Source organism: Paecilomyces variotii, assembly GCF_004022145.1.
Source record: "Paecilomyces variotii strain CBS 101075 chromosome Unknown C8Q69scaffold_25, whole genome shotgun sequence".
In the NCBI taxonomy this organism is placed as follows: Eukaryota; Fungi; Ascomycota; class Eurotiomycetes; order Eurotiales; family Thermoascaceae; genus Paecilomyces; species Paecilomyces variotii.
In genome coordinates, this window is record NW_021167164.1 from 40,231 (window position 1) to 66,999 (window position 26,769).

At 34.7% G+C, this 26,769-nt stretch overlaps 7 protein-coding genes across 7 annotated transcripts; 3 read left to right on the forward strand and 4 right to left on the reverse strand.

The window, feature by feature from the left end:
* Window positions 1-8,265: 8,265 nt before the first annotated feature.
* C8Q69DRAFT_410158 (hypothetical protein) lies at window positions 8,266-8,703 on the reverse strand (the record flags this gene model as incomplete). Its single annotated transcript, XM_028628285.1, has 1 exon — window positions 8,266-8,703. The coding sequence occupies one exon, from the start codon at window positions 8,701-8,703 to the stop codon at window positions 8,266-8,268; it is 438 nt and encodes a 145-aa protein (XP_028480854.1).
* A 3,406-nt stretch (window positions 8,704-12,109) lies between these two features.
* On the reverse strand, window positions 12,110-12,796 carry C8Q69DRAFT_194392 (hypothetical protein). The gene has a single exon (XM_028626010.1). It carries the CDS (start codon window positions 12,707-12,709, stop codon window positions 12,173-12,175), a length of 537 nt encoding a protein of 178 aa, XP_028480855.1. The 5' UTR covers window positions 12,710-12,796; the 3' UTR covers window positions 12,110-12,172.
* Window positions 12,797-15,609: 2,813 nt separating this feature from the next.
* C8Q69DRAFT_410159 (hypothetical protein) lies at window positions 15,610-15,768 on the reverse strand (the record flags this gene model as incomplete). Its single annotated transcript, XM_028628286.1, has 1 exon — window positions 15,610-15,768. A coding segment is annotated over one exon (159 nt), but the record flags the coding sequence as incomplete, so codon positions are not given.
* Window positions 15,769-17,685: 1,917 nt separating this feature from the next.
* C8Q69DRAFT_518118 (mercuric reductase MerA) lies at window positions 17,686-19,632 on the forward strand (the record flags this gene model as incomplete). Its single annotated transcript, XM_028633430.1, has 3 exons — window positions 17,686-18,075; window positions 18,132-18,245; window positions 18,314-19,632. Coding segments are annotated over exons 1-3 (1,527 nt in total), but the record flags the coding sequence as incomplete, so codon positions are not given.
* Window positions 19,633-20,058: 426 nt separating this feature from the next.
* On the forward strand, window positions 20,059-20,706 carry C8Q69DRAFT_194410 (voltage-dependent anion channel-domain-containing protein). The gene is made up of 2 exons (XM_028626012.1): window positions 20,059-20,260; window positions 20,318-20,706. The coding sequence occupies exons 1-2, from the start codon at window positions 20,214-20,216 to the stop codon at window positions 20,643-20,645; spliced, it is 375 nt and encodes a 124-aa protein (XP_028480858.1). The 5' UTR covers window positions 20,059-20,213; the 3' UTR covers window positions 20,646-20,706.
* A 1,800-nt stretch (window positions 20,707-22,506) lies between these two features.
* C8Q69DRAFT_483690 (hypothetical protein) lies at window positions 22,507-23,640 on the forward strand. The gene has a single exon (XM_028631727.1). It carries the CDS (start codon window positions 22,608-22,610, stop codon window positions 23,298-23,300), a length of 693 nt encoding a protein of 230 aa, XP_028480859.1. The 5' UTR covers window positions 22,507-22,607; the 3' UTR covers window positions 23,301-23,640.
* A 2,021-nt stretch (window positions 23,641-25,661) lies between these two features.
* Window positions 25,662-26,179, reverse strand: C8Q69DRAFT_194480 (hypothetical protein). Its single transcript, XM_028626013.1, has one exon. It carries the CDS (start codon window positions 25,975-25,977, stop codon window positions 25,714-25,716), a length of 264 nt encoding a protein of 87 aa, XP_028480860.1. The 5' UTR covers window positions 25,978-26,179; the 3' UTR covers window positions 25,662-25,713.
* Window positions 26,180-26,769: the final 590 nt, after the last annotated feature.

The window sequence follows — 26,769 nt, forward strand, 5'->3', positions numbered from 1 at the left end:
AGAATAGCTTTAATCTCTTATTTTAGTTTATTATTTACTAAGATTAGGTTTAAATATTTAAGTTTAGCCTTAAGTCTCTAATAATAGGGCTTTAATAGAGAGATATAGAAGATTAAATATATTCTGCCTAGATTTTTTAAGAGCTTAAGCTAATAGGCTTAAGTTTTAATTCTCTCTATAATTTTATAAGATCTTAGGTATTTTATATTTAGTTTCTTAATTGAATTAATCTGTCTTTAAGTTCTTTATTAAAAGGCAGACTTAGTCTCCTACTATTTAAGATCTAGGCTTATACTTTTTATTATAATATTTTTATTGCATAATAATAACTTTTTAAAGAGATTTTTTTACTTAAGCGCGGATTTTAATAAGTTCCTTTAATTAATTATTAATTACTAGTATATCTATTTATTTCTTAGAGTTATATTTATTTTAATTCCTAGGGTTAAATCTATAGATAATATAGAAGGGACTTATACCTATAAAGGTATAGATTAAATTATTATATATAAATTCTACTATAATTAATAAAAATACTTAATTATCTTATTTATAGTTTAAGTAGACCTAAAGGTAATACTCTAGTATTTAGTTCTGCCTTTTAGTCTAGCTATTAATCTAGGGATAGAATATAATACTTAAAAGTCTAGTAATTTAAATATAGCGGTAAAATTCTATCTAATATTTATTAGTAAATAGTATATCTCTATTTAATATAATTAATTATAGAGGTTTAAAACAGTTATAAATATAATCTATAATAAGATTAGCTATTCTATCTGCCTTTAATATTTTATAGGTAAAAATATAAAATACTATCTTTAAATAGCAATTTATAATTATTAATATTAAATTATAGATAACTTCTTATTTCTCTAATAATAGCAGTTTTATTATAAAATTTATTAAGATATTCTATTATAATTGCGCTAAGATTAGCAGAGATTTTAGCTTTTTATATAGCCTATATTATAGAATTTAATTTCTCTGGCAGATATTATATATAGATATATATTCTTATATATCTTATATTATCTTAAGCTAGTTAAATCTTTTTTAAAATAGCTCTTTAGTCTTTTTAATACTTTAATATCTTATATAAAGATTATTATAATATATTTAAAGGAGCTTTTACTTTATAATAGGTATATTTAATATAAATATAATATTATCTTTTTATAATAATTTTTTATTATCTATTTTTTATACTATCTCTAAGCTATCTTTAAGAATATATATTTTTAATTCCCTAATTTTCTCTAAGATAAAAATATCTCTTATTTAAAGCTATTTTAATATAAAAAGTAAGCTAAGAATTATAGTATCTTAAATAGACTCTTCTCTAATTACCTTAATAATTAGCATTCTTTATATTAAATATTTTAAACTATTTATATTGCCCGCTTTAATAAATTTATGCTTTAAATTATTTTCTTATATATACTTATCCTAAGCTTTATATTAGAGCTTTTTTTAAAGAGTTAGAAGTAATTCTATTTAAGATTTAGATTTAAATAATTTAAAATCTACCTTTTTAGATAAAGTATTTATAGCATTAAGCTATCCTAATTTATATTTAATTTAAAAATTATATGCTGCTAATAGTTCTGCCTATTAAGCTTATTTATTATTTAATATCTTTATAATAAAGAAATAGTATAATTTTATATAATTACTCTATATTTATATAGAGTATTTACTATCTTTTAAATAATAATACTAATATTTAAAAATATTAATAATAGCTAGAAGTTCTTAATTATAGATCTTATAATATATCTTTATCTTAATAAACTTCTAGGTATAATATGTTATAAGATACTAATTCTCTAATATAGTATTATAACTTATTTTAGTTTTAGTTCTTAAAGCTATCTTTAAATTAGTATTTAGACTTATCTTATTATTATCTCCTTAAAGAAATATATAATAAGGGTAAATCCTAAAGTATTAATTGCCAGTTTTATTAGTTTTTTTAGATTAAAATACCTTATTAAATGCCTTCGTAGTCTCTTTAATCTAGATAAATATTCTAATCTTTTTTTCTTAAATGCTTTTTTTTAATAAACTAGTTAAAGGAGCTATTTTTATAAAATAATTATAAATAAATCTTTTAAAAAATCCGGTAAATCTTAAAAAGATTTAAACTTTTTTAAAGGATTTAAGCTCTAGTTAATCTTTAATAGTTTTTATTCTGCTAAAATCTATTTTTACTCTATTTTTCTTTATAAGAAAGTTAAGGAATTTAATTCTTTCCTTATAGAATTTATATTTAAATAATTTTATATATAATTTATATTTTTATAGTCTCTTTAAGACTTATATTATATATCTCTTATATTCTTTAATAGAGTTAGAGAAAATTAAGATATTATCTAAATATATAATATAATAAATATTTAATAACCCCTATAATATCTAATTAATATAGGCTTAAAAAATAGTAGAAGTATTGCATAGGCTAAATAATATAATTAATTAAATACTTAAAATACCTATAATAAGTTTAAAAGGCTATCTTTTATTTATTTCTGTAGTAAATTCTAATCTAATAATAAATATTTTTAAGATTAAGCTTAATAAAGATCTTAAAGCTAATTAATTAGTTAAATATTTTATTTACCTTAAGTAGAGAATATCTATTCTTTATAGTAATATTATTTAAGGCTTAATAATTAATATAGAGCCTTAATATACTATCTGCCTTAAAAATAAATAAAATAAGTATCTTTATAGAATTAATTAATAGTTATATTTACTTTTTCTATTATATATTTTTAAGATATTTATATAAAATATTAAGTTCTTTAATAAAGAGGTTATAAAGTTTCCCCTATAAAGGCGCTATATTATTTAAAAGTTTAATCTTATATTTATCTGTTTTAGCAGGTAATATATTTACTCTTTTTTTAAAAAAAACTTCTATATATTTTTTATATTTTAAAGGTAGGTTTTTTAAAATAATAAGATTAATTTAATCCCTATAAAATATATAAATTATCTCTTTTATTATCTTAGAGAATTATTAAATATTTTTAATCTTTATCTATAGCTATTATAAAATATAATATCTTTAAGTTATTAACTCTTAATCTATAATAAGATTAATAGTTTATAATTATAATTTCTTAAGAATAATAAATAATCTAAGTATTAAGATAATATAAAAGTATATATCTGCCTTCTCTATAGTTTTTTTAGAGTTAATAATATAGATCTCTATCTTAAAAAATCTATACTTTTAAATCTTATATTTATTAATAGATTTAAAATTTATATATTATTAGAAGTCTAGGAGAATTTTATATTATATAGCTATATTTAAGCTAATATAATATTAAGCTAAACCCAAATTAATAAAAGCCTTATCTTTAAATATATTATTAGATAAGTAGAGTTATATTAAAATATATAAAGACTCTTTATTTATTTTAAATCTTTTATCGCAAAAAATTATAATAATCTTAGGCTTTCTCTTTTTAAAAGAATCTTTCTTTTTTAGGCATAATTTAAATCTTTATATATAATCTTTTTTATTATAGTTAAAGCAGCAGCCTTTTTTTTAAATTAGTCTTATTCTACTAGTAATCTAAACTTCTTCTTTTAAGATTTATTTATTCCCTTATATTAATTATTAATCTCCTTTCTTTTTTATCTTAAGATAAAGTCTTTTAATATACTTTATATTAATCTATTTATATTTAGTATAATAAGAAAGTTTAAGAGTTTATTTTTCTTTTAATTTATTTCTTAATTAATAGCTAAAGATATTAATTAATTAAGATTAATTAAGAGGTCTTAATAGTTTAATAAGTTTATTTAAACTTTAAGTTATAATTTTATATAGAAAATATAAGACTAAATAATCTTATTATTATTAAATTCTTTATCTTAGTTTAGCTATATATAAGCTTATTTAAAATAGTATAGAAAAGCTTTAATAGTTTAATTTAAATATTAAATTAGAATATAAAAGTAATTTATTATATTTTATCTTTAGTAATATAGATTATTAAGCAAATTTAATAATTAATCTTTAAATTTATTTTAGGTTAGTATTTAAAAGTTAAAATTCTCTTACTAGTAGATTTAAAATTAAGCTAATTCTCTATTTAATAAAGCTATAGTATAAATAACCTTCTTATCTTCTATTTTAAATAATAAAGCATTATAGGCTAAATATTTATCTATATATTAATACTATTAGTAATAGGCATTAAGTATAATAGCTCTATACCTCTGCAGTTTAAATAGCTTAAGCCTTAATTACTTATTAATATAAATAGCGGTAAAGAGCTATAAAAGGTCTCTCTTTATTAATAAATTATCTTCTATTTAGAATTAATCCCTCTTTAAACCTATTAAAATATCTCTTAGAGTTTATAAGTTAGCTTTAATAATTAGTTATTGCGAGCTAAGTTTAATAATCTCTAAACCCTTTAAAGTATATACTATAGGCTAAAAGCTAAGACCCTTATTCTCTAAGTTATAGGGTATATTAATATAATTATTTATATTACTAAGTTGAGCGATTTAAACTATAAGAAATAAAGATTTTTAAAAATTATAAATAAATTACTCTACTAGTAATTATAGCAAGAGAAATAGCAGCTTTATATACTTAGCTTAGAGAAGAGTCTACTAGTAAAATAAAGGATTAACTATTATAATAAAGGGTCTAACTAATATAAAGAAAGATTTATACTAGAAGATTTTAATAATAAGAGTCTATATAAATAAGGAAATAATAAAATATTTATTATATTAGAATAAATCAGCTAGCCTTTAATAAAATAGTAATTTAAAGCCTATTTATATTTTAAACCTTAAGTACTTCTTAGCTTTATCTTATATAAATCTTAAAAGCAGGGAAAGCAAGGTTTAACTAATTACCTCAGTATTATATTTAGATTTAGGGCTTTACTATAGTCTTATAAGCTTATACTCTAATAAGAAGCTAGGGGTATAATAAATTATACTCTTTATTTATTATTATTAGCGTCTATATTAATAATTATTATTTCTCTTTTTTTATAATTAATTAATTTAAGTACTAAAGCTATTATTAAAGCTACTTCTAAAATATTTATTAATTTTTATTATTTTAATCTTTAAAAAAAGTCTTATCTCTTTTTTAATATTAAATATATTAGCTTAGCTTTAATAATATATTCTTTAATTTATATCTTATAGTAAGCTATAACTCTTAAAAATTTTTTTACTTTTCTTAAATTTTAATAAAATAGTTATTTTAAGATTTTAATTACTTTTATAGATTCTAAGTATCTTTTTTTTATATTATATATATATCTTACTATTTTAATCTCTAGAACTATAAATTATAACTTTTTCTTAATAATAATTAAATTAATAAGTTTAAAACTATATAGTACTTTATTAATATTTTAAATATATTTAAATATAAATCTTTTAACTTTAAATAATACTTTCTCTTCTCTATAGTTAGTCTTAAGTCTTTATACTAGAGTATTATTTTAAAATATATTATAAATATTAGAGATATTATTTATAAATGCCTTTATAACTTTATATATAAATTCTAAGATTATATTAGTCTATTCTTATAATAGCTTAGCTTATTAAACTAAATTAATTCTAAGTATATAAAAAGCTATTAAATTACATAATTTTTCTGCTAATTTTAATTAATTATATTTAGAGAATAAATCTATTAGTATTAATATTAATATTCTGCTAAACTTCTTTAAGAATTTATTAGCTAAAAAGAGTAAATTAATATCTTATATTATTACTTAGTTAATCTCTATTATTATATTAATTAATTAATATTTATTATTTTTCTTCTTTATTAAGAACTATAAGTTTTTATAAAGCCTTTAACTTTATTTAAGAATTTTAGCCTTTATTCTTTTTTTTATTATTTTTTATATTATATTATAAAATGCCTTTAATATTAAAAATCTTTTTACTTATTATAGTTTATACTATATAGTTTAAATAATAACTAGAGATATAACTTTTAAATATATTTATTTAATCTCTTTAAAAGTCTATATAAGAGCTATTTCTTTAATAAAGAGTATTTTTATTAATAATTTCTTTTCTCTTAGCTATAAGCCTTCTCTTATAATAAGATTCTTTAAGTATTTTAAGATTAACCTTATTTCTCTTTTTATATCTAATATTTTTAACTAGATATAATTAATAAATTCTCTCTATATTTCTTTTATACTCTTTTAAGAGTTTATATAATAATTTTCTTAGATAATTTTCTTTTATTTTAATAATTTTTCTAGTATTATTATAAGTCTATTTATTATATTTATTAAATAAACTTTTTTATACTTTTTTTTATATTAAGTATTAATAATATATCTTACCCTTATAATAAAAAGATTATATCTTTTAAATAGCTTATATTCTTATAAATCTCTCTTTTTTTCTTATAATTTAATAGGTTTAAATATTTTTATTCCTTTACTTTTAATTCCCTTACTTAATTTAAAATTAATATTATTTATTAAGTATATTTTTTATAAGTTTTTTCCTTTCTTAATCTAGTATTTATTATTTTTTTCTAGTTTTAATTTAATAACTCTTATATCTTTAATAAAAAGTCTTATAATATTTCTTTTTTTAACTTATTTCTTAAATTATTTATTAAAAATATTTAAATAATAGCTTAATTCTTTTAGTCTATAGAGTAAATTATATTCTTTATTATTTTATTTAATAAAGCAATATATTATAAATATACTTAATATTTAAAGAATTATTCTAGAATATAATTATAATTAATCTTATTATTTATTATAAAGAAAAAGATTTTATAATAAAAAGATTTTACTTATATAAGTATATTTTTATAAAGGCTTATAAAAGAAGTTTAGCTATTATTTATTAATATTATATTATCTCTAAATTTTTAGCTTATAATAAGTTTATAGTAATTTATTATATCTTTATATATTATATTAATTTTAGCTTTATTATTTATTATAATATTTTATATCTTCTTATAATTATTAATTTTAATTAGTAACTTTAAAGTTATAGCTATATAGTATTTTATCTTTATTAAGAGGCTTAAATTATAAGAATATATAAGTATTAAACTATACTTCTTTAATATTATAAAATATTACCTTAATTATTACTTAGTATAGTTATAAGGTAAATAAGGCTTTATATAAATTAAGAGATAAGCTAATAAGGTCTTAGATTAATATTTAAACTTTAATATTTAATATTTAGTTTATAATCTCTATTATATTAATAGTTTCTTTTAACTTATTTATAATTTTAAATCTCTTTAATTTTTATCTCTCTTTTATTTTAATAATCTTTTTATCTTTACTTTTTTTAAATATATCCTTTATTTTTTAATTAACTACTCTTATTTTTTTAGTTATACTTAGAGGCTAATAATTACTAAATTAGTTTATCTTAATTAAGAGAAATCTCTATTCTTCTTTAATTATCTTTTATAATTTTTCCTTATATAATCTTTTAGTCTTATTTTACCTTTTTTTATCCTTTAAAGCTTATTTAATCTTATTATATTAATAAAGTAATAGTTTTTTATAATATCTTTAGTTTCTTTCTTAAAGCTTAAGTTATCTTTAAGCTATTCTAGTATAATTAACTAAATATTATATTTAATTAAGCTAATATTCTTTTATTCTTTTTTAAGTCTTTATTTAATAATCTCTTTCTATAATATATTTTCCTATATAAAATAAATAATTTCTTTATTTTACTTTTTTAGCTTAAAGTAAAGTTTATAATTCTTTTTTTAATAAATAAGAAGCATCCCTTGGTGAATATCATGAGCAGCCTGAGGAAGGCATTACAGGAAGGGTCCGCAAGTCTCCATGGACAGCCTCTCCCGGATCCATGATATGCTGACGTCAACACAGAAGCGAGTCAAAGAGACGGGGAAGAATGAAATGTCAGCCAGAAAGGGAACGGAATGCATCAGATGATGTTCTCGCGGCGTGAACGGTTTTGATTTGGCGTGCGCATGAGTCGTGACAAAGAACCGGCAGTCAGGTGGTTAGCCAGTTCATCTCGTAAATGCAGCTTTTCATGACTTGTTTTTAAGATATCTGAGGCATCTGAGGGTTGTCGAGATTCAAGAGGTTTTTGCTCATACAATAGAGGCACGCCACGATCCGTAGTTTTTCACAGATTTTGTCAATACACTTTTGCTGTTGGGCCAGCCTTCTTCGGTGTCGCGGCCAGGGAAAGCTCTGCATCGTTACTCCTCTCCTGAAGATATGATCATGGCGCAGACAGACTTAATTGCAGCCAGGTGCTCGTGTCAATGCCAAAAGGGCGGTAAGAAGGCCATTGCTCTCGCTGCGGCGCTCCTGCATGGTTCTCCAATTTGAGAGCGGCAACATGGTCGGTTTGGCCGGCTGGCATATCGAACATACGTATCAAGCTTTCAGCCCACTGCCTAGGTCGGCAGCGGTGCCGTCTGCACTTCGAGCAGAGCAAGAACTTCCCCCCTAAGGCAAGCTTCTGCGTCGCTGAATAGTTCGAGGAGAGATCTTGAAGCGCCTGCAGGCATGATGCTCCCTCCACTCGGGATGATTTCGGTACAACGTTTCGACATCGCTTTCCATCCTCTCCCACCCAGATACAATCTTCACGGTGTAAGGGATCACCGATCACTTGGCCCAAGAGCCGAAAGACGTTGTCTGGACTGATATTCATGGCCGGCAAATGAAGATGGAAAGAACAGCTATGCTGTGACGATTGCGATGGAGGCCTTTAAGAGATATCAAAAGCATTTAGCAAAGCATGCGTCCCACTTTATATACAAAACGAAGATGATCCCTCACCTCACTTGACATGCAGTGGGGCTTGCCATTCGATGACCTGACAGGGCTCAGGGCAAATGCACGGCTGCGAAGCGGGGGCCGGTGGCTCCTGGAGTATATGATTCCGTTCCCAGGGATGGCTTGGTGACTCCCGGGGTCTCTTGGTACGCTCCTGCGAGCACTGCTCATCCTAGGACCTGCCATCATTGACGCTGGGAACTGCCATCATTGATACTGGGAACTAGGAAAGCAGAAGTTCAACTCGGTCAACTCCCCAATACTACCGTTCGTTACCAAGAGCAAGAACTATAAATGCCTGGTTGTGGCTCAACTTCAACTTCGTTTTTTGTTTCATCAACGTTGTACACGACACTCTATCTCGCCTCCTTCTCATTCGCACATTCTATTCACTTAACTGTCGTAATGCCTCAATCTCTACTCCTATGGGACGCGTTCACGATCTGTGAAGTGCTGGACAAAGAAAACAGGACATGCTGTGGTCTTACCAAGCGAGGAACGATGGAAGCATCACATTCCAAATGTGCGACAGAAACCTCGAAGAGCTCGTATGCTCTCTCTCAAATCGGGCTGTCGATGACGCTTTCATGCTGGAAAAGAAGTACAGACGCCACATACGAGCCTTCTCGGAGAGAAGTGAGTTTTTCCCGTATCCCAAGATTGAACGACCTTACCTGACACCGATAAATTTGGCGAAAGATGATCCTATTATGTCGCAAGCGGAATGTCAATTATGCGAAGATATCATCAGTCTCTCCCAGAAAACCGCCATGTTTTTCCAACTAGTCAAATTTGACGAGCTGCGACATGATAAACTACAACGATGCGTTTTATTGCTGAAACGCAGTCTTTCCTGGTTGGAGGATCTTCTGCTAAAGACACATACAACCTGGAGACCACCTGAAGAAATAATACCAGGGCTCAAGTTACGTCATGACATCAGCGAGAATACAGCTTGGTTAATTTGGGCTCTAAATGCCAACCTGATCAACTTTGAAAAACTATTGAGCTCGGAAACTTATGAAGTACTCGAATGTTAGCTATGTACTGAACTGTTTTCAATTTATTGCAGTCTAATTCAAATTTCAGGGTTTAGTTACTTGCTCCAGATCTGTGGCAAAAGGGCTACCTAATAGTTACTTGGTTGATTGCGTAAGACTTGATTTTTCTTTGGCGCTTGCATATTGACTCGAACTGCTGTTCGACCTTTCTGCTTTGGGGTAGGGGGAGGGGGGCGGGTGATGGCGCAAAAGAGTTGCTAAGCAGGTGATAAAGCCTTGTTGCTGCTATGAAAAAGGGAAAGAAGGCATGGAGCGTGTGTATGGCAGTTTCCTGTAAAGTATAATCGTATGAGAAAAATACGGTACCTATTTATAAGTTCTCTGGGCCAAAGAGACACCTTGCAAATGATCACTAGCACACATCGCACAAGAGGAGAAAGAGAAAGAGGGTCTCTCAGCAGGTCATTAATTACTTGGCACAAGGTGGCCTTCCCACATGATTTACAGGGATCTACCATAGAAATCCATAAATTTCTATGGGCTTTCTTCTCATACGCGTAATGTAATCTTATGTCATACACTACTGTAATATACACGGCGCATTTTACTGAGCCTCTCAGTTTAATGCGGCTCGCTCAATAAATTGTCTGCGCTAAGGTCTTGGCGGTGGGGCCGGGAAAGAGTATCTCAATGTTTGTTGGTCAAGGCGATTTCGAGAATGGCTGTAAAGGCTCGAATAAAGTTAGGGTATTTGACTGAATTGTGAGAGATCCCAGAGGTGACTAGTGGGGTCCCCTGAACTTCGGGAGGTAAACGGAAAATGAGTAAAGTTTTGACGTGGAGATCGATATCGATGCCCGGGCCTGGAACACGAAAATGTGCTACTCCAGGTAGCTGACAGCCTAGGTGCTATTTTGTCTCCTGGCCTTGGAAACCCACCGTTCAACTAGGTACGACAGTTCAACAGGCTGAGAGCCAGCCAGAGACCCGCCAAAGACTGAAACACGCCAGGAAAATTCACCAGAACTGACAGGGATTCATGACCATTGAAAATCGGTATACAGCCGCCAGCTTCTTTGCTGCCTGATGGAATTCTGAAGCCAAAAACAGCCACACCATAATTCGTTCATTCACTGGCACTGCTTATTTATCGGTGATGAATTCTGACGGCGCGAAATGGAACGAACGCAAACATTGGTCAGAACATGTTGTGGATCACCATCATCCAATTACGCATTCCAGCGTCGGTCAACATCACATGACAATGGGGCTTGGCTACGGGTCTAAACCAGCCGCAGTGGTGAGGGTCTCCCTTCCGAAGAGCTGCGTCTTCCCTCTTACCTCTTGTTTACGTTTATCATTCTTCCAACATCTGCAAAATGGACCTTGATAATCTTGCGAAGCAAAGTTAGGGCGTCGAGATGTCGGGGCCAGCATCCAATATTGTGCTTGAGTCGGGGTGGTTGCCTAGCTAGAACGAGCACTGCGCCACGCGAATTCCTCTGTTTTGCTGACCGGTGATGAAGATGAAGAAAGGCCTCGACTCTTTCATAAACAGAGAAGTTTATCTGAGAGTTCTTGCACAAAAGTGTTTCTAAATGACGAGGTATTTAAACGGAGTGATTAAACGGGCCGGTGGTTAAACGGTGAGGCTACTTACACCATATGCGAAATGACAATTAAGATCGATTATCTCGCAGGCCAGACTTTCTTGGGCTATTTAGACGGTTCCGACAGGATTATACTTGCTTCCGTATCTTGAGCTTATTTGCTACTGAGAATGTGAAAGTTCCTGGGAACATGGAATAATTTGCTAAAACCAAGAGAAACGTAAAAGAATCGGACCGAAGTTGGGAATTACCAGGTGCCGAGTCGTTTTGGTCTAGACTTGGTAAGGGATATTATTGATTACCGCGCTCGCTTTACTGCCAAGAACAGGGGACCGCAAGCCAAATAACTAGAAAACCATATCACGTTTAAGAGTGTACGATTTATGCTATTCCCTCAAAGCAAGTCCCGCATCTCAATAAAGGTAGCCTTATGTCGCTTTTGTTTGATGTGAGAGAGAATTTGGGGAGTGTTTATGAAGTGGCTCTTTTGGCGGCTGGTGGGGTTGTGGTGGTAGGAGCTAAACCTGATAAGTATAGCACCGTCGCCGAAGCTTACAGATTTCTGAGCCCGCGTGCTATTACCATACCTCTACTCTCTTTCCAGTAACCAAGATTGCACCTGGTCCCTTGCAGAATCGATGTGGCCCTTCGCTATGCGAACGTTTTGAGTAGCTTGGCTCTGCGCAATATGTCGGACTTCCGGGTTGCCTTTTCACGCCTATAAGCATAGCATTCAGATGCGAAGCAGGGATTTGCACTTACTGTTATATATGTCGAGCTGCTCGACTATGTGTATGTACCATAACAGTTCGTCTGATGCTCTATCGAGCTCGAAGGCAGTCTCGATGAGATTTGGCCACTTCACAGTAGCAATAGTGCCGTCCCGAAAACCTTTGATAACTGCAGTCATACCGGCGCGTTTTATAACGGAATTTTGGGTCACAAGGTCGCGAAGTTCGTTTTCAACAGGGCTAAGCTGATGGTAACATGCTAACGGGAGGCAAATTGAATGCAAAAGGTAAAGGTAGAAGCGGTGTACAGACATTTTGTTGAAATTTTCTTTCCGTGATTGAGACAGGGAACAGCGTTTTGGAATATAAAACAAATTCTCCAACGCACGGACGACTCTTATAGGTCCCGAAGTGACCGATGGACTTAGGCTCGCACGCCTCGGCGCGTGCATCATGGGTCTTTTGTGCATGAAAATAGGCTTAGGGGGACGATGTGACGAAATTGGTTTTATTAACATAGAGATTCGTTTGGACAGCATCTGGGTGACAACCGGTGATGATGGGTGGCTTGGTATGCCCGAGTCGGACCCAATTCAATCGGTACGACCATTAGGTATTGTTTTGAAACATACTCGTTCTAGTGATACTAGAGGGGAAAATCTATCGATACAAATACGAGTGGCTGTGCCGGATATCCTGTGGCTGTGTAAGAAGCAGGTTCGATATGACAAACTAATACCATATTTTCAGTACAATATAAATTACAATACTACGGACCCTTGTTCCCTATCTACTAAACTCTCTTTCTATCGCGGGGTCCCATCTACAAGAGGTTAAAATTCTTCTACAATGGCCCGTTTTATTCAATACATGAATACGGCTGATATATTCGAATTAGAACAGTATTTGAGAGAGCTACCGCATATGCTTATATCTGATCTATTTCACTACTAATACTGTTATATCAAATCAGGTTTTTTTTAGGAGCTTATATTTTGTCTATAAATCAACGACTATGCAAGCAAAATATCGTTTATTAGGGAAGAAGCCGAAGCTAAGCCTGAAAACCACACGTGTTTCTGGAATTGGTATATACTTCTCCATATAGGTTCATTTCTTTTCTCCCAGAAAGCTTGCTGTAACGTTAATTGAACTAGAGGATTGTGAATAACAATCTAGAACAGGTCATAATGTCTTAAGGCACTGCGGTAGTGAATTTTTTTACTGCATATATATTTAACTTAACTATAATGAGCCCAGAAGCGGGAAGGTAAAAGCCAATTATCTATATAACTACCCTCATTTTAGAGACTACTGTTTATAAGCAAGGCCCTATATACTCTTATAAATTATAACCAAGTCAAATATAACTAGGGACCCATTAAATACTAACTGGACTTTTTAGAATAATATTCCTAAAAAACAATTAATAGTCCTATAAAATAAAGGCATTAGCTTATTTAAGTCTGCTTCCTATATTATAACCTTAAATTAAGTAAGACTATTAATAAGAAATTCTCTATTAATAAGTCCTAATTTATTGACTGTAACTATTTAATATATTTTAAAAATAAGTTATATAAAAAGGGCTTATTAAAAAATGCAGTATAGAAAAGAGACTTTTTTTAAAAAGGCTTTTAAATACTCTATATAATATAATACTAATATTCAGCTTATTATATAGATAAAAAAGACTGGCTAGGTCTTTATTTTAACTTTAAGTATAAAAGGTTGGCCGCTCTTTATAAAAGAGCTAGTATATTAATCTTATAAATACTTTTTAATGCCTATATATTAGCTATTAACTAACTAAGGTTTTAAACTACCCACTATTAATTTAAAAAATAATAGATAAATTTGCCAGGCAATATAAGAAATAGAGTATCTTTATTAATAAAGCTAATATCTTTAGTTTAGATAATAACAGCATTTAAAGCGTCGCAGAGATCAGTAATATAAATAGCCTAATATTATAATTTTTAAGATATAAGATCTATAGTAGAAAGTGCGTGCGAGACTTATTAAAGGAGAATTTACACCTTAGCAGATTATAGCAGATTATAATATGAATTTTTTCTTAGCCTGCTGTAATAGCTAAGTCAGATTTACAATAGATTATAATCTATAGTTCCTTAGGGAACTTATAGAGTTGCCTATATAGCATAGGGCATACTTACCAGGGCCCTTAATTTAATTGCATTAGGGGAATGTGTAGTATTTTAATCATTAAAGCCAGGTAAGCATGCACAAGACTTTAAGGATTCTTAGGAGGTTAATAACTTCCAGGACCGCTATCAGGTCCCTTAGGAGCATATTATTAAGGCCCTAGGAATATAGGTTACCTTCTTAGGAGTAATAAGTCTTCTAGAAGCGGGCAGGCCTTTTGCTAGGGGTTGGTTAACCTATACTTAGGGTAATAAGGGCCCTCTTAGGTTATTAGGTAAATACCCCTACTATATATGCTATACTCTTAGATCTATTTAATATAAGTGCTTCTCAAGTGGTTTATTTCATCAGACATGGCGAAGATCCACTAAAGATGGTCTTTTGTTTAATGTTAGTGAATACAGTCTATTAGTTGTGGATTTATAATTATTAATCTTCTTTCTAGATTTATCTATAGATACAGACTCTATAATACGCAACCTAAAAAGATTAACATTTCCCTATGGTTGCGATGCTTCTTAGAGAGAAAAGGGCTAAAGCTCCTAAGCGTCTACGGGCCTGTCCCTATATTTCTACTTTAAATAGTCAGAGCATATAATTAAAGCACGGGATACTGCTTATTAAACATAACTCTAGTGTCTGAATTAACTTCAGAAATGCATAACCTCCCGACCTATAATGTGTGTAGTACTAACCGCATTTATAGCAAAATCTTTGCTACTCAGATTATAGAGCCTATATATTAGGCTTACTATAGGGAGAATTTACTAAATAAATTTTAGGATTTACTAAGGCTTCAAAATTAGGGATTAATAGAATCTAGCCTTAGTAAATTTAAAACAACAGAATTTTTTACAGCATATAAGGGGTACCTTTAATAGCATTTAGTATTGCTCCTTATATTCTTATATAAGTAAGGCTGGTTCAGCCTCTAGCTTTTTCAGATATTTAAAATGCTATTTTCTTATCAGTCAGAGAGGCTTAAGCGGTTTTCTTTACTTAAGGGGCTCTCAGACTGCTTTAAGGTTTCCCTAAAATAATATTATTTAACTATACTTAGAGTTCTTTTAAAAAATAAATTGCAAATATAATTCTATAGCAATTTTTAAAAATCTCTAAGCCTTAATAATTAATAATTATCTTTAATAGTCTATTTCTTGTGTATAATAATTTATTATACTTATATAGTTATAGCTTGCTAAATAGGATTCTATATTAATATACTGCTTATTATAATAATATTATATATATACTGTAATATTTTAATTATAAGCTAAATAACTATAAGATTTTCTTTAAAAATATTAGCATCGGCAAGATTATTAGAGAATTTAGCCTTAACAATACTTAGGCTATAGAAATGCTTTAGAGATTTAATTATATTCCTAAGCCCAGCAAGATAGTTATCTATATAACTCTCTTCCTTATAGAATAATAAACTTCCGGCTTCTAATTAACTTTTTTATTTTTATTATGATTTAGGCGTATTTATTATAGTTAGATTTAGATATAGGCGGCCTTTTATAGAAGAAATCTCTAGATCTTTTAAAACGCTCTTTCTTTAATTTATACTAAATTACCTATAGTTATGCTAGCCGCTTTAGCTAATATAATCTTCCTTAAAGATATTAAAGACTCTTATTATTCTAGGTCTATCTAGGCTAATTATAAAGAGAGTATTACTGACTTAAAAGGAAGGATAAAATATAATCTCCTTAGGGTAATTAAGATAGTTATCAGCGGTTAGTATATCCTTATAATAGATATTAGGCGAAATAGATTAAAAAAGCTAGCTAATATTTAATGCTAAGGATATTATATTAAATTAAAAAGTATCGAAATAAATATTAAGAATATAACCTATTAAAATTCTTTATCCCGCGCTTTTCTTATAGTACATTATTCTTTAAACTATAATAACCTCCTTCTTAAGTTTCTTTTAAGGCAATGAGTTGCTCTGCTATAATAATAATCTAAGTATTAAAGCTAATTAAAGAGCTTTTTTATAGCAAATTTAGTATTAGCTACTAAAAGTTTTAATAATCTAATATAACTATAATAAATAAGAGGATATATAAATAGAGGGGAGTTAAAGTAGATAGAATATATATAAAAAACTGCAAATAAGGTATCTATAGGGATATTTATATTTCAGGCTATATTATCTCCTTATACCCATCTTATTATAAAGTAAAATATTAATAGATTAATATAGCTTTTAGCTTTATAGTTAAAACAATATAGTGGTTAGACTATATATTTTATCAGTATAGCTCCTTAATCTTTTATTATAGCTAATTAAAAAGCTGTTTAATCTTATAATAGATTAACTAGAGGAAGTGTTCCTAGGAGCACTAGCATAATATAGACTATGTAGCAGGCTTCTTACTTGGAAGTTTACTTGGGCCAATAGTTTTTGTCTCCACTTTGTATAGCAAAGCATATTAATGCAGTTGAGGTCTAAGGTATCCACTGCGTAAGCGAATCCTCCTCTTCCTGAGTCAATTTATGGCCGTTGGCGCGCATATTACCTTAGTAAGTGACGCCTTTTAGCCGGTCGCGGAGCGTAGACCAAGGGATTTGAAATGTAGTGGCAGCTTAACGAATAGACGGTATTTCATGATTTTTAATAGCTTTGATAGCTAGTAGAACCCTACCCTCTTGCCCTGATGATTTTTGACGTTTTTCAGTGCGTTTTAGTGGCATAGTGGCTGTTGGAAGGTAGTAGGTGTAAAAACGCGACGCGTTTTGGAGAGGGGGCTAACCGGGTAGGCGGGCCGGGTAGGAATTACGTTATTCTGTGCTTTGCCCCTTTTTAAGGGAAAATAAGCACTTATATTAATATAATTAGAATTAGTTTTTCTTGGCTGAGAGCCTAAGCGGCCGAAAGAATTTCAGATAAAATTTATAAATTTTTGGATTTAGTGCTCTATAAAGGCGCTAGCATATCCTGATTAATCTCTATAATAGACTTTAAATCCTTATTCCTAGCGGGAGGGAGGTATAGAGTTATTATATTTAAAAAGTTGTGATAGAAGTAATAAATAAGTGTTAGCCTTGCATATAGGTCTGTTTACCGGGATATTACTGTATTTAAAAAGTTGTGATAGAAGTGGCAAATAAGCATTAGCCTTGCATGTGGGTCTGTTTACCGGGATGTTACTGTATTTGAAAGGTTGTGATAGAAGTGGCAAATAAGTGTTGGCCTTGCATGTGGGTCTGTTTACCGGGATATTATTGTACTGTATATGGAAAGTTGTAATAGAAGTAACAAATAAGCGCTATAGTAGTAATTGACCAAGCCTGTATCGGAGGGGGTAAGAAAGTTTTTCATTGGTGATTATATCAGAGTTTCTGAGGTCCAGGCTCTGGGATTGAGAAGTTGCCCGCATGTATGTGCCGTTACTTAATATAGTACAGCAATTGCAGTAGTTAAAGTTTAACGGGTACGTCATCTTTACAACGCGTATATTACCGACCCAGGAATCTGGGTATGGTTAGTATAGAAATCGATGACTTAAAGACCTTGCAATAACTCGTCTTTTCCTCTTGCCCATTCCTCATAGTGTGCGGAGTTTCCCGTATATACTTGGACGCTTTACCCCATAGCTGCAATTCGTTGGCAAGCTTGGGACCGTCAGAACCATGGCCACAGCTGAATTTGCTGCCGCTGAAATAGGTGGCTCGCAATGCTGTAATCTTGGAGATCATAATCAGCGTTGCCGGATAGTCATCATCGGTCCGTCTCCAGATTCCCCCGGAATTATATGTACTTGGCCATCTGACATAGTGCAGGAGGGGGTTCAGCGGCATTCGCTGCCGCTGCCGCGGCCGCACCGTTCGCAGCCTCTGTTAAGATTGTGAACGAAGGCTTACCCATGGGCGGCACATGTGTGAATGTTGGCTGCGGTGAGTAAAGATTGGTGATAAATACGTATTTTTGTGTTTATATTGCTAATGTGAATTATCTTGACCAGTTCCTTCGAAATTCCTCATCCAAGCGGCTCATATAAGCAGCCCCCACAATTCCAGTCCGCCATATCATGGGTTTTCGAACGTCTCTGAGAGAGTCAGCGACTTCGCTGCGTTGACGGCACAGAATCGTCAGCTTGTGGAAGATCTCCGTGAGAAGAAGTATGCCAATGTTATTGCCGGATTAAATAATGTTGAGTATGTCCAGGGGCTGGGAAGGATTCTCAGGAAAGGCGATTATTTCTCTATCGCTGTCGATTGCGGCAGCACTGAGGAAACGCCTTCCCGGGAACTACTTGCGGATCGAGTGATCTTAGCAACAGGTGTGCGCACCAGTCTTCCGAAGCAGTTGCTCCCGGATTTGGAGAAAGTGCCTTATCTCACAAACGAAACCGCTTATTTCGAGCCTATCCTACCAGAATCTCTCATCGTGCTCGGTGGAGGCTATGTTGCGGTGGAAGCGGCCCAGATGTTCGCACGACTTGGCTCTCGGGTGACGCTTCTGCAGCGATCGTCACACATTCTCTCCGACACTGATGAAGATATAGGGCTGGCTTTAGCTGGCTATTTGCGAGAGGAAGGGATAGACGTGGTTGTGGGCCTCGAGATATTGTCTGCAACTCTTGATGATGGCAAGGTTATGGTAACGGCGAGACTGACCAACGGAAAGCCCTGGACTTTTAAAGCATCAAAGATCTTCGTTGCCACTGGTCGCCGTGCGAAGACGGAAAACGTGTCAGAGGTACCGCTGCGGCTGTCTGATTCGCCGCATGGCGGATTTGTTGTTTCAGATACCTTACAGACTTCCATTTCCGGGGTTTATGCCGCAGGGGACTGTGTTGCTGGCTCGCCGCAATATGTGTACACGGCAGCAGCGGAAGGCAAACTTGCAGCGCTCAATGCTCTGGCCTCGTTTAATGGCCAAAAGGAGTCGCCGATCGATTATTCAGTCGTCCCTTGGGTTGTTTTTTCATCTCCAGCTGTCGCTGGAGTCGGTCTCGATGTCCATGAAGCCCGAGCCAAAGGCATCGACGCCGAAACTTCCATTGTCCCCCTCTCCCTCCTTCCTCGGGCCATCGTGCAACAGGAAACACGTGGGTTTGTGACCTTGATTCGGAATAAGCAGGACGACACCATTATTGGAGCGCGTATCTTGGCAGAAGAAGGCGGAGAGCTCGCTATGGAAGCGTCCCTTTGTGTTCAACATAAGATCAAGGCCCAGGAACTGGCGGGGATGTTCCATCCGTATTTGACGTGGAATGAAGCCTGGAAATTAGCAGCTTTGGGATTTTCAAAGGACGTCAACCAGCTTAGCTGTTGTGCAACATAGCCGCGCATGCCACGGCTCTAACTAGCTGTCTTGTCTAGAATATGGAATTTTATTACTTAGAAGAGTCGGAGATCTCCGAAGAGGGATGCGAGGGTCGGTAGGCAGTCCGGAAAAGCTCATCGTGGAGTGCAGAGTACCCGATATAGTTTTCAGTGGTGCAGCATTGATTTAGCCCCTTCTATGGAGCATGAGCAGGATCAGTCACGTAAGAGGGCTCCGCCAAGGTGCAGTGGGTGTGGGGAGACAGGGCATAAGATCAATCGTTGTAAGAATCGCTAGTTTGAGACAAATAGATACGTTTTTGGTAGAGATATCCTGATTCAAAAATTCCTGATGGTGGTGGGTGTCTGGTTTAACCGGGTGTCCGGCTTAACCGGGAATTACGGTATGTGCTCGCAGTAAAAGCTGAAGTGAGCATCACATTTCTCCCCCCTGTCGTGTCTGTTCGTCCGCGGACACATAAAGACCTACTTTTTTCCGACAAAAGATGCTGTTCCACACACAACATAGGGGTGATCATAAGACTCACTGTAATCACGGTGAATTTTTTCCCTTAACATCGAAAGTTGAGGAACATGCCTCTATGCAGCGTACGAACTGCTGAGAGGAATTTTTCCCCCTTGTAAGTCAAAAGGATTTGTGCCTTTACCTATTAATTCTTTGACTCACCTTGAGACAGATGGTTCTCGGTGTCCCTAGGCACAGGGATGGCTTCTATGCTTCTGAGCCAGCTACCTTATAACACCCGTGGCGTCCAATTGGCATCTCTTGCATTGTTCGTCTTAAACATTCTGGTTTTCGTTACCATATTGGCTATCAGTATGTGTCGGTACATTCTCTACCTACAAGCATTACGGGGCGTCATCGAAGACCGTGAGCAAATACTGTCCTTGCCACTTATACCCATGGCATATTCAACGTTAATAAATATGATAACATTTGTGCTTGTTCCCTTATGTATTTCTCGTGTAGTAATAGGTGGAAATTTAATTGGTTCAGGGTATTAGAAAGAAGCAGTGTCGGAGAGATTAGCCAGCGGTAGTTGTGGGAAAAAGGCCGCCTAAAAGGCTTTTGCTTTCTGATCGATTATCTCTATAAGTTTGCCCGGTCTTTCAGGATCTTGGACTTTTAATAAGGGGGTGAGACCTTTCTTATATACTTTATTGCGGTTTCTTGCCTATTTAGTAAGACGCCATATATCCCGCGGGCTATCTTTAATAACCTGTTAGACTCGGCGCTGGTGCGCTCTAGATAGTACCTTTTTAATAAGGCATACCTTATTGTTGCGTGCCTAGGTATATCGCATCTAATTATAGGGGTCTTTTATCTTTATATATTTATATTGTAGGCGACAGACTTCCTAAATGGCGGCCTTGCATTTATTATTAAAATCTAGGTTTAACTATGCTGATAGGTTCGCCTATAGGGTAGAGAAGTTAATTGCTAATTAAACGATATCTAGCAGCATCTAGCATTAATACTTAATTTATATTAGGTCTGCTTGGGAGAGATCTCTTGCTTATAGCCCTTCTTCAATTTTCTGAATAAGCTTAGCGTTGTTAGTTACCTTCTTATTTCTCCATTTCTCCTATATATGTATTGGCGTTTTAATATTAAGTACTATTCTGACAGGGAAATAGTTAGATAAATATTTAATATTATCCGTTTACTTGCAGCGGATTAGTCTATTAAAGAGACTTAAACTAATAAAGATAAGTTTAATAACTGAAGACTAATTGTTTTAAGTCTAGGTGGCTTTTCCTTTCTTAGTAATTAAGTTAAGATTATGCTTATCTATAATCTCCAGCAGTTGTTCAGCTTTATTGTTAACCCTAGTGCCTACTCCTCCCTATACTAGGTAATATATATTTATATCTCCTACTACTATATGCTCGGCTAAGAGTCGCTTAGCCAGTTTACTTTTTAGCTGAGCTAAAGTATTGCTGCCAGATCTATTATATATATTATACATAAATAGGTCTATCTAGTCCTTGCCTATATAAGCCTTTCTAAGCTTTAATAGCTGGTAATCCCGCGAGATGACCTGGCATAACCAAGTAGCAGGGTCGATCTTTTTTGACACGAAGAGGCATATACTAGGTTGAGGAGGATCTGGGTCTGGACCTTGTCCCTGGCCTTGGTTCTGTCCCCTCAGGGTTTGCTTTGCTGGGTAGAGTAGCTGGAATGTTACTGCTGCTAGTTGATGGGTTATATGTTGCTCTTTATTTTTCCACAGTTCCTATACGGCAATAACATCTATCTTTAGGACTTTCTTGTCCCTAAGAAATGTGGCTATTACCAGCTATGCTTTGTGTGCGTTGTAGTGAATATTTTAAACGACTTTATTAGTGAAGTTGTTTGTCATTGCTCTGCTTGCTGGTCTTATGCTATACTTCATTATTTGGGTCTTCAATTATAGGTGTATCAGTTATGATCGCGGGAGGGGAGGATCTGATAAGTATTGCCCGTTGTTGGTTATACTTAAGAGTGATGAGTTTCCGGTATTCTGGGCTCTCTGGGTCTAGCTCCTCTAGATTAGGCTCTGGTATAGTGTCAATATTGTTTATCGTTGTAATATCATTGGTAAACTGGGTGAGCTCATCTTTGAAATTATCCTGTTGTAGGATGTTATATAGGAGGGCACTCTGTGTGAGCTGGATGTTGAACCAGTTACTGTCATCCAGTTGTTCGTCCATGGTATCCTCCGGCTCTCCTACTCGGCGTTTCTTAGACACTATGTTGTCTTGTTCGACTCTCTGAGAAGAAGCAGCCTGGGATCTTGTTGACCGCTGCCTTGCCCGAACCACCGAGGATGTGGGTGCTTGTTCCTTGGGCCTAGTTCTGGAACCCTTCGGGCGACCGGGGCCCCTTCTCGGCTTTGTTGGCTCAACCTGCACTTGAGGAGCCCTCTCCGACCTCTCTGGTTCGAGTTCCAGATCTATTATGATCGGTGGTGGGGAGCCAGCAAGATGATACACCAAACTCAAGAACAAAAAGCCATGGTTGGTCCTTATGTCGCCGTGCTAGTAACTTCAGTGATACGTCGTTCCCCTACCCCCGACAGTCTGTCGGGCTCCGACACCACTTCCAGAAACAAGTTTTCATATATCGCCCCGGTCATTGTGATCTCTGTTGGACTAACTGCGATACTTCTCTTGAATATTTATTTTCGTCGTCGTTCTTCTCAGCGGGTGACGCCTGTTAATACCCTTCCTGCAAACCAACAACAAAGCCGCGAGACGAATACAGCAAAAGCACTTCTAGATACCTTTCCCATTGTTAAGTTCAGAGGCCCGCATGATAGCAGTCTGGAAATGGGCGATTTGGCCGCCGTTTCTCGTGAAAGCAGAGAATTAAGGGCACCAGCTAATCAAGGGCCGCAGCCGTGGGAAACGTCAGAACAAAATACTACGGTGGATGAAAGAGACCTTGCTCAAGTACATCGGAAAACTTCAAATGTATCACCCACACTTACTCTCGCTTATGCGACGGCAAATGTTGCTTGCTCAATCTGTACCGAGAACTTTACCGACGGCCAGAATGTGAGAATGTTGCCGTGTGGTCATCAGTTCCATCCACGGTGTATTGACCCATGGCTTCTCAATCGGTCATATACATGTTCTATGTGCCGCATTGATCTCAGTCGGTCTGATCTTGTCTAGTTGGATAGCTCTAGGGCAAATAATGGGCAACCAAGCTAGGGTTATGACACCTGGATTGCAAAGATAATGCATTGTGACTGAAAATCATGTAAAGGATTTCTAGGAGAACTTTGAAATGTCTACGTCAAACTTTGTTAGAATAATCTTCTGTCTCTCGCAGTATGACTAGAATTTCTGCCAGAGGGTCCAGGCTGAATGATTTTTAAAAAATGTTGAACCTTATACTCTGATTTATTCCCCAGGCTCTTCACGAACTTCAGTTGTATATAGCACCCTGGCCAATGTATCCAAGATAGCAATAATTCAGAACATACGATATCCCGGACGGGGTATCCCAGACAACAATGGTGTACTAATCACATGCTTAACCTTAAAATATCCAGCCTCAAGCGACGGTTGCAAAAAAAAAAGAAACACAACCAAAGAGCTCGGTGTTCAAAGCGGCTCCCGCCAACCCAAATATCATTTAGGATATAGCACAGTAAGGTGGACATGGACCTTAGCTATACTTTGATGTTGTTGACAGTTGGGTGAGTGTTAACGTATTTCACTACCGAGCGGCCACTACCCCCGAGTGGCCACCTCACCTAAAACGCGTCAATTAATTTACCCCCTTCTTCTTCAACCACCTACCATGCCACCAATTCGCTCCCGAAGCTCTAGAAATTCAATAGAGCAAGAGGGTAGGATCTTATTAGCTATCCAGGCTTTTAAAAATAGAGATATCGGCTCTATTGCTCTTGCAGCAAGCACTTTCAATGTCCCGCGTACAACTCTCCGCCGCCGAATTGATGGAGTACAAAACCGCGCGAATTCTCGCGCAAATTCGTCTAAATTAACAGAAATTGAAGAGGAATCGCTTGAAAAATGGATTCTTTCTATGGATCTACGTGGAGCAGCCCCCCGGCCCTCTATGGTACGAGAAATGGCGGATCTTCTTCTTCAAAAGCGTGGAACTACCCCGGTTCTTTCGGTCGGCCAAAATTGGGTTACGAAATTCGTTAAACGACGTCCTCTCCTCTCCTCCCGATTCTCGAAACGGTATAACTACGAGCGTGCGAAATGTGAAGACCCTAAAATCATTAGGGAGTGGTTTGATTTAGTTCAAAAGACAATCCTTCAATTTGGAATCGACCCCGACGATATCTATAACTTTGACGAGACTGGTTTCGCGATGGGATTGACTGCAACTACGAAGGTTATTACGCGGAGTGAATACTACGGTCGGAGGCCTGTTTTACAACCTGGAAATCGTGAATGGGTGACAGTGGTTGAATGTACGAATGCTTCTGGATGGGCCCTTCCTCCGTGTATGATTTTTAAAGGCAAAGTCTTTATTAAATCATGGTTTGACGGCCTTCCGGAGGACTGGCGCTTCGAAGTTAGTCCTAATGGCTGGACCTCTGATGAGATTGGACTTCGTTGGCTTGAGAAGCTCTTTATTCCTAGTACTTTACGTACGAAGGGGGTATACCGGCTTTTGATTCTTGATGGTCATGGCAGTCATTTAACGCCTAAATTTGATGCAATTTGCGAGCAAAATAAGGTGATACCAATTTGTATGCCAGCGCATTCATCTCATCTTTTACAACCTCTAGATGTGGGTTGTTTTGCAGTACTAAAACGATCGTACGGTCGGATGGTTGAAACTAAGATGCGGAACGGGATCAACCATATTGACAAACTTGACTTCCTTGAAGCATACCCTCTCGCACGAATTGAAGCTTTTAAATCGGAGACAATCAAGAATAGCTTCTTAGCTACCGGTTTAGTACCGTTTGAACCCGATCGGGTTATTTCGAAGCTCAATATCCGGCTTCGAACCCCAACCCCCCCCCCTAGCCGGGGGAGCGAATCAAGCCGAAATTTTACACCAAAAACACCAGCTACAGAGAAAGATCTACGTCGGCAGGCTTCGTCAATTAAAGCTCTACTTCGTACAAGATCTCGAAGCCCGCCTAGCCCGTCAGATCGTGCATTAAACCAGCTTGTGAAAGGCTTCCGTCTTACAATGCAAGGTGCTATCCTACTCGCCAAAGAAAACAAGGAATTACGCGCCGCCAACGAGAAGCAGAAGCAAAAGCGTACTAGATCCCGGAGGCAGATACCTGCCGAAGAAGGCCTTTCAGTTCAAGAAGCCTCTGCATTAATTATGCAGCAACAAGAAGCAATTGAAGCACCTCTCCCCGGCCCCGGCATGCCTGGAGAATCGACTGTTCAGTCACGTACGCGGCCCCCCCGGGGGTGTGGAATATGCAGATTGCCAGGGCATAGGAGAGAAACATGTCCAGATAGACCAGTTAGTTAGTTGATTTAATTTAATGGCGTTTTGGTTGAGATAAATGCATTTGAAATTTATACATTTGGGTGGGGTGGCCACTCGGGGGTAGTGGCCGCTCGGTAGTGAAATACGTTAAGTCATTCTCTTGTCTAAGATTTTTGAAACTTCCTCCAGAGGCCGGCTCTTCGTCTCTGGAAAGAGAAAGTAAAAAAATACCAAGAAAATCATGAGACAGCCTACATTGACGCAATGGTAGTTCCAATAGAGCACAAAAAAAGCCACCTGGTTGATATATTGGACGAAAAATCCAGCTACAGCATCGATTGAAAACATAGTCGCAAGGCCCTTTGCGTTGTAATATGATGCTCGTGCAACTCTGGAATAAAGCCGAAACATCGGAAATAATTCCACCACTGTCTATACAAAGAACCAAGTTGATTGTAAATCAACCTATATTGTCGTTTTTTATCCCTCAGAAATAAGATTGAACTTGTCACAGAAGGTGGCAGGTGGCATGTTTATGTACATGCGGCTGCTGATCTAGCATTTCAACTCATTTCTGATAGAAAGAGCCACTTAGTTCTTGTTAAGACAGAGATCGGTAGTCTGAGGGTTTGATCCCCCTAACTTGTTAGATTAAGTTTAAACTGACTTGAACACTTAATAGAGAGACAACTCTTTCTTGGCAAAAACGTTTTCTTGAAATATCTCGCCAATCAGAGGTACCAGGATCTCGTGAATTAGTTCATCTTAGTTGTAACTTTACGCGCTGCCATTTGATACCCATTTTGGGGGTGAAATGGCGGTGATGGTTGCGACTGGTGCAAACGCACAGAAATTGTTCCTGGACGGGAGAGGAATACCGAAAACTATGGTACCCGGTGGCCCACCTATATTGATGGACGACATCGCAGAAGGAGCTCACCGGGTGCTAAACTATATTGAGAATAATAGCACAGAGGACCGATATGTCACTGGATATATTCGGGCTGTCCGCCAATATGCACTCAACGCCTAACGGGGCGATGGCATGGAGATGGCCAAGGTGCTTAAAATGTTGGCCGAGATTAACGCCGATATTAAACGCCTGAACCAACGTATCAAAACTGTTGAGAAAACAACGAGCACACTATTGATGTCTTTGTCTACCCTTCCTGCTGACTCCGCGGCAGTGTGGCGAGCCTTTTG

Bases quoted from the DNA above. Each gene is read 5' to 3' on its own strand.
- C8Q69DRAFT_194392 (XM_028626010.1), bottom strand. From the start codon at position 12,709: ATGCTGTCCAAACGAATCTCTATGTTAATAAAACCAATTTCGTCACAT.
- C8Q69DRAFT_194410 (XM_028626012.1), top strand. From the start codon at position 20,214: ATGCCTCTATGCAGCGTACGAACTGCTGAGAGGAATTTTTCCCCCTT. The intron at 20,261-20,317 runs GTAAGTCAAAAG...ACCTTGAGACAG, and splicing joins GAGAGGAATTTTTCCCCCTT to ATGGTTCTCGGTGTCCCTAG.
- C8Q69DRAFT_483690 (XM_028631727.1), top strand. From the start codon at position 22,608: ATGATACACCAAACTCAAGAACAAAAAGCCATGGTTGGTCCTTATGTC.
- C8Q69DRAFT_194480 (XM_028626013.1), bottom strand. From the start codon at position 25,977: ATGTTTCGGCTTTATTCCAGAGTTGCACGAGCATCATATTACAACGCA.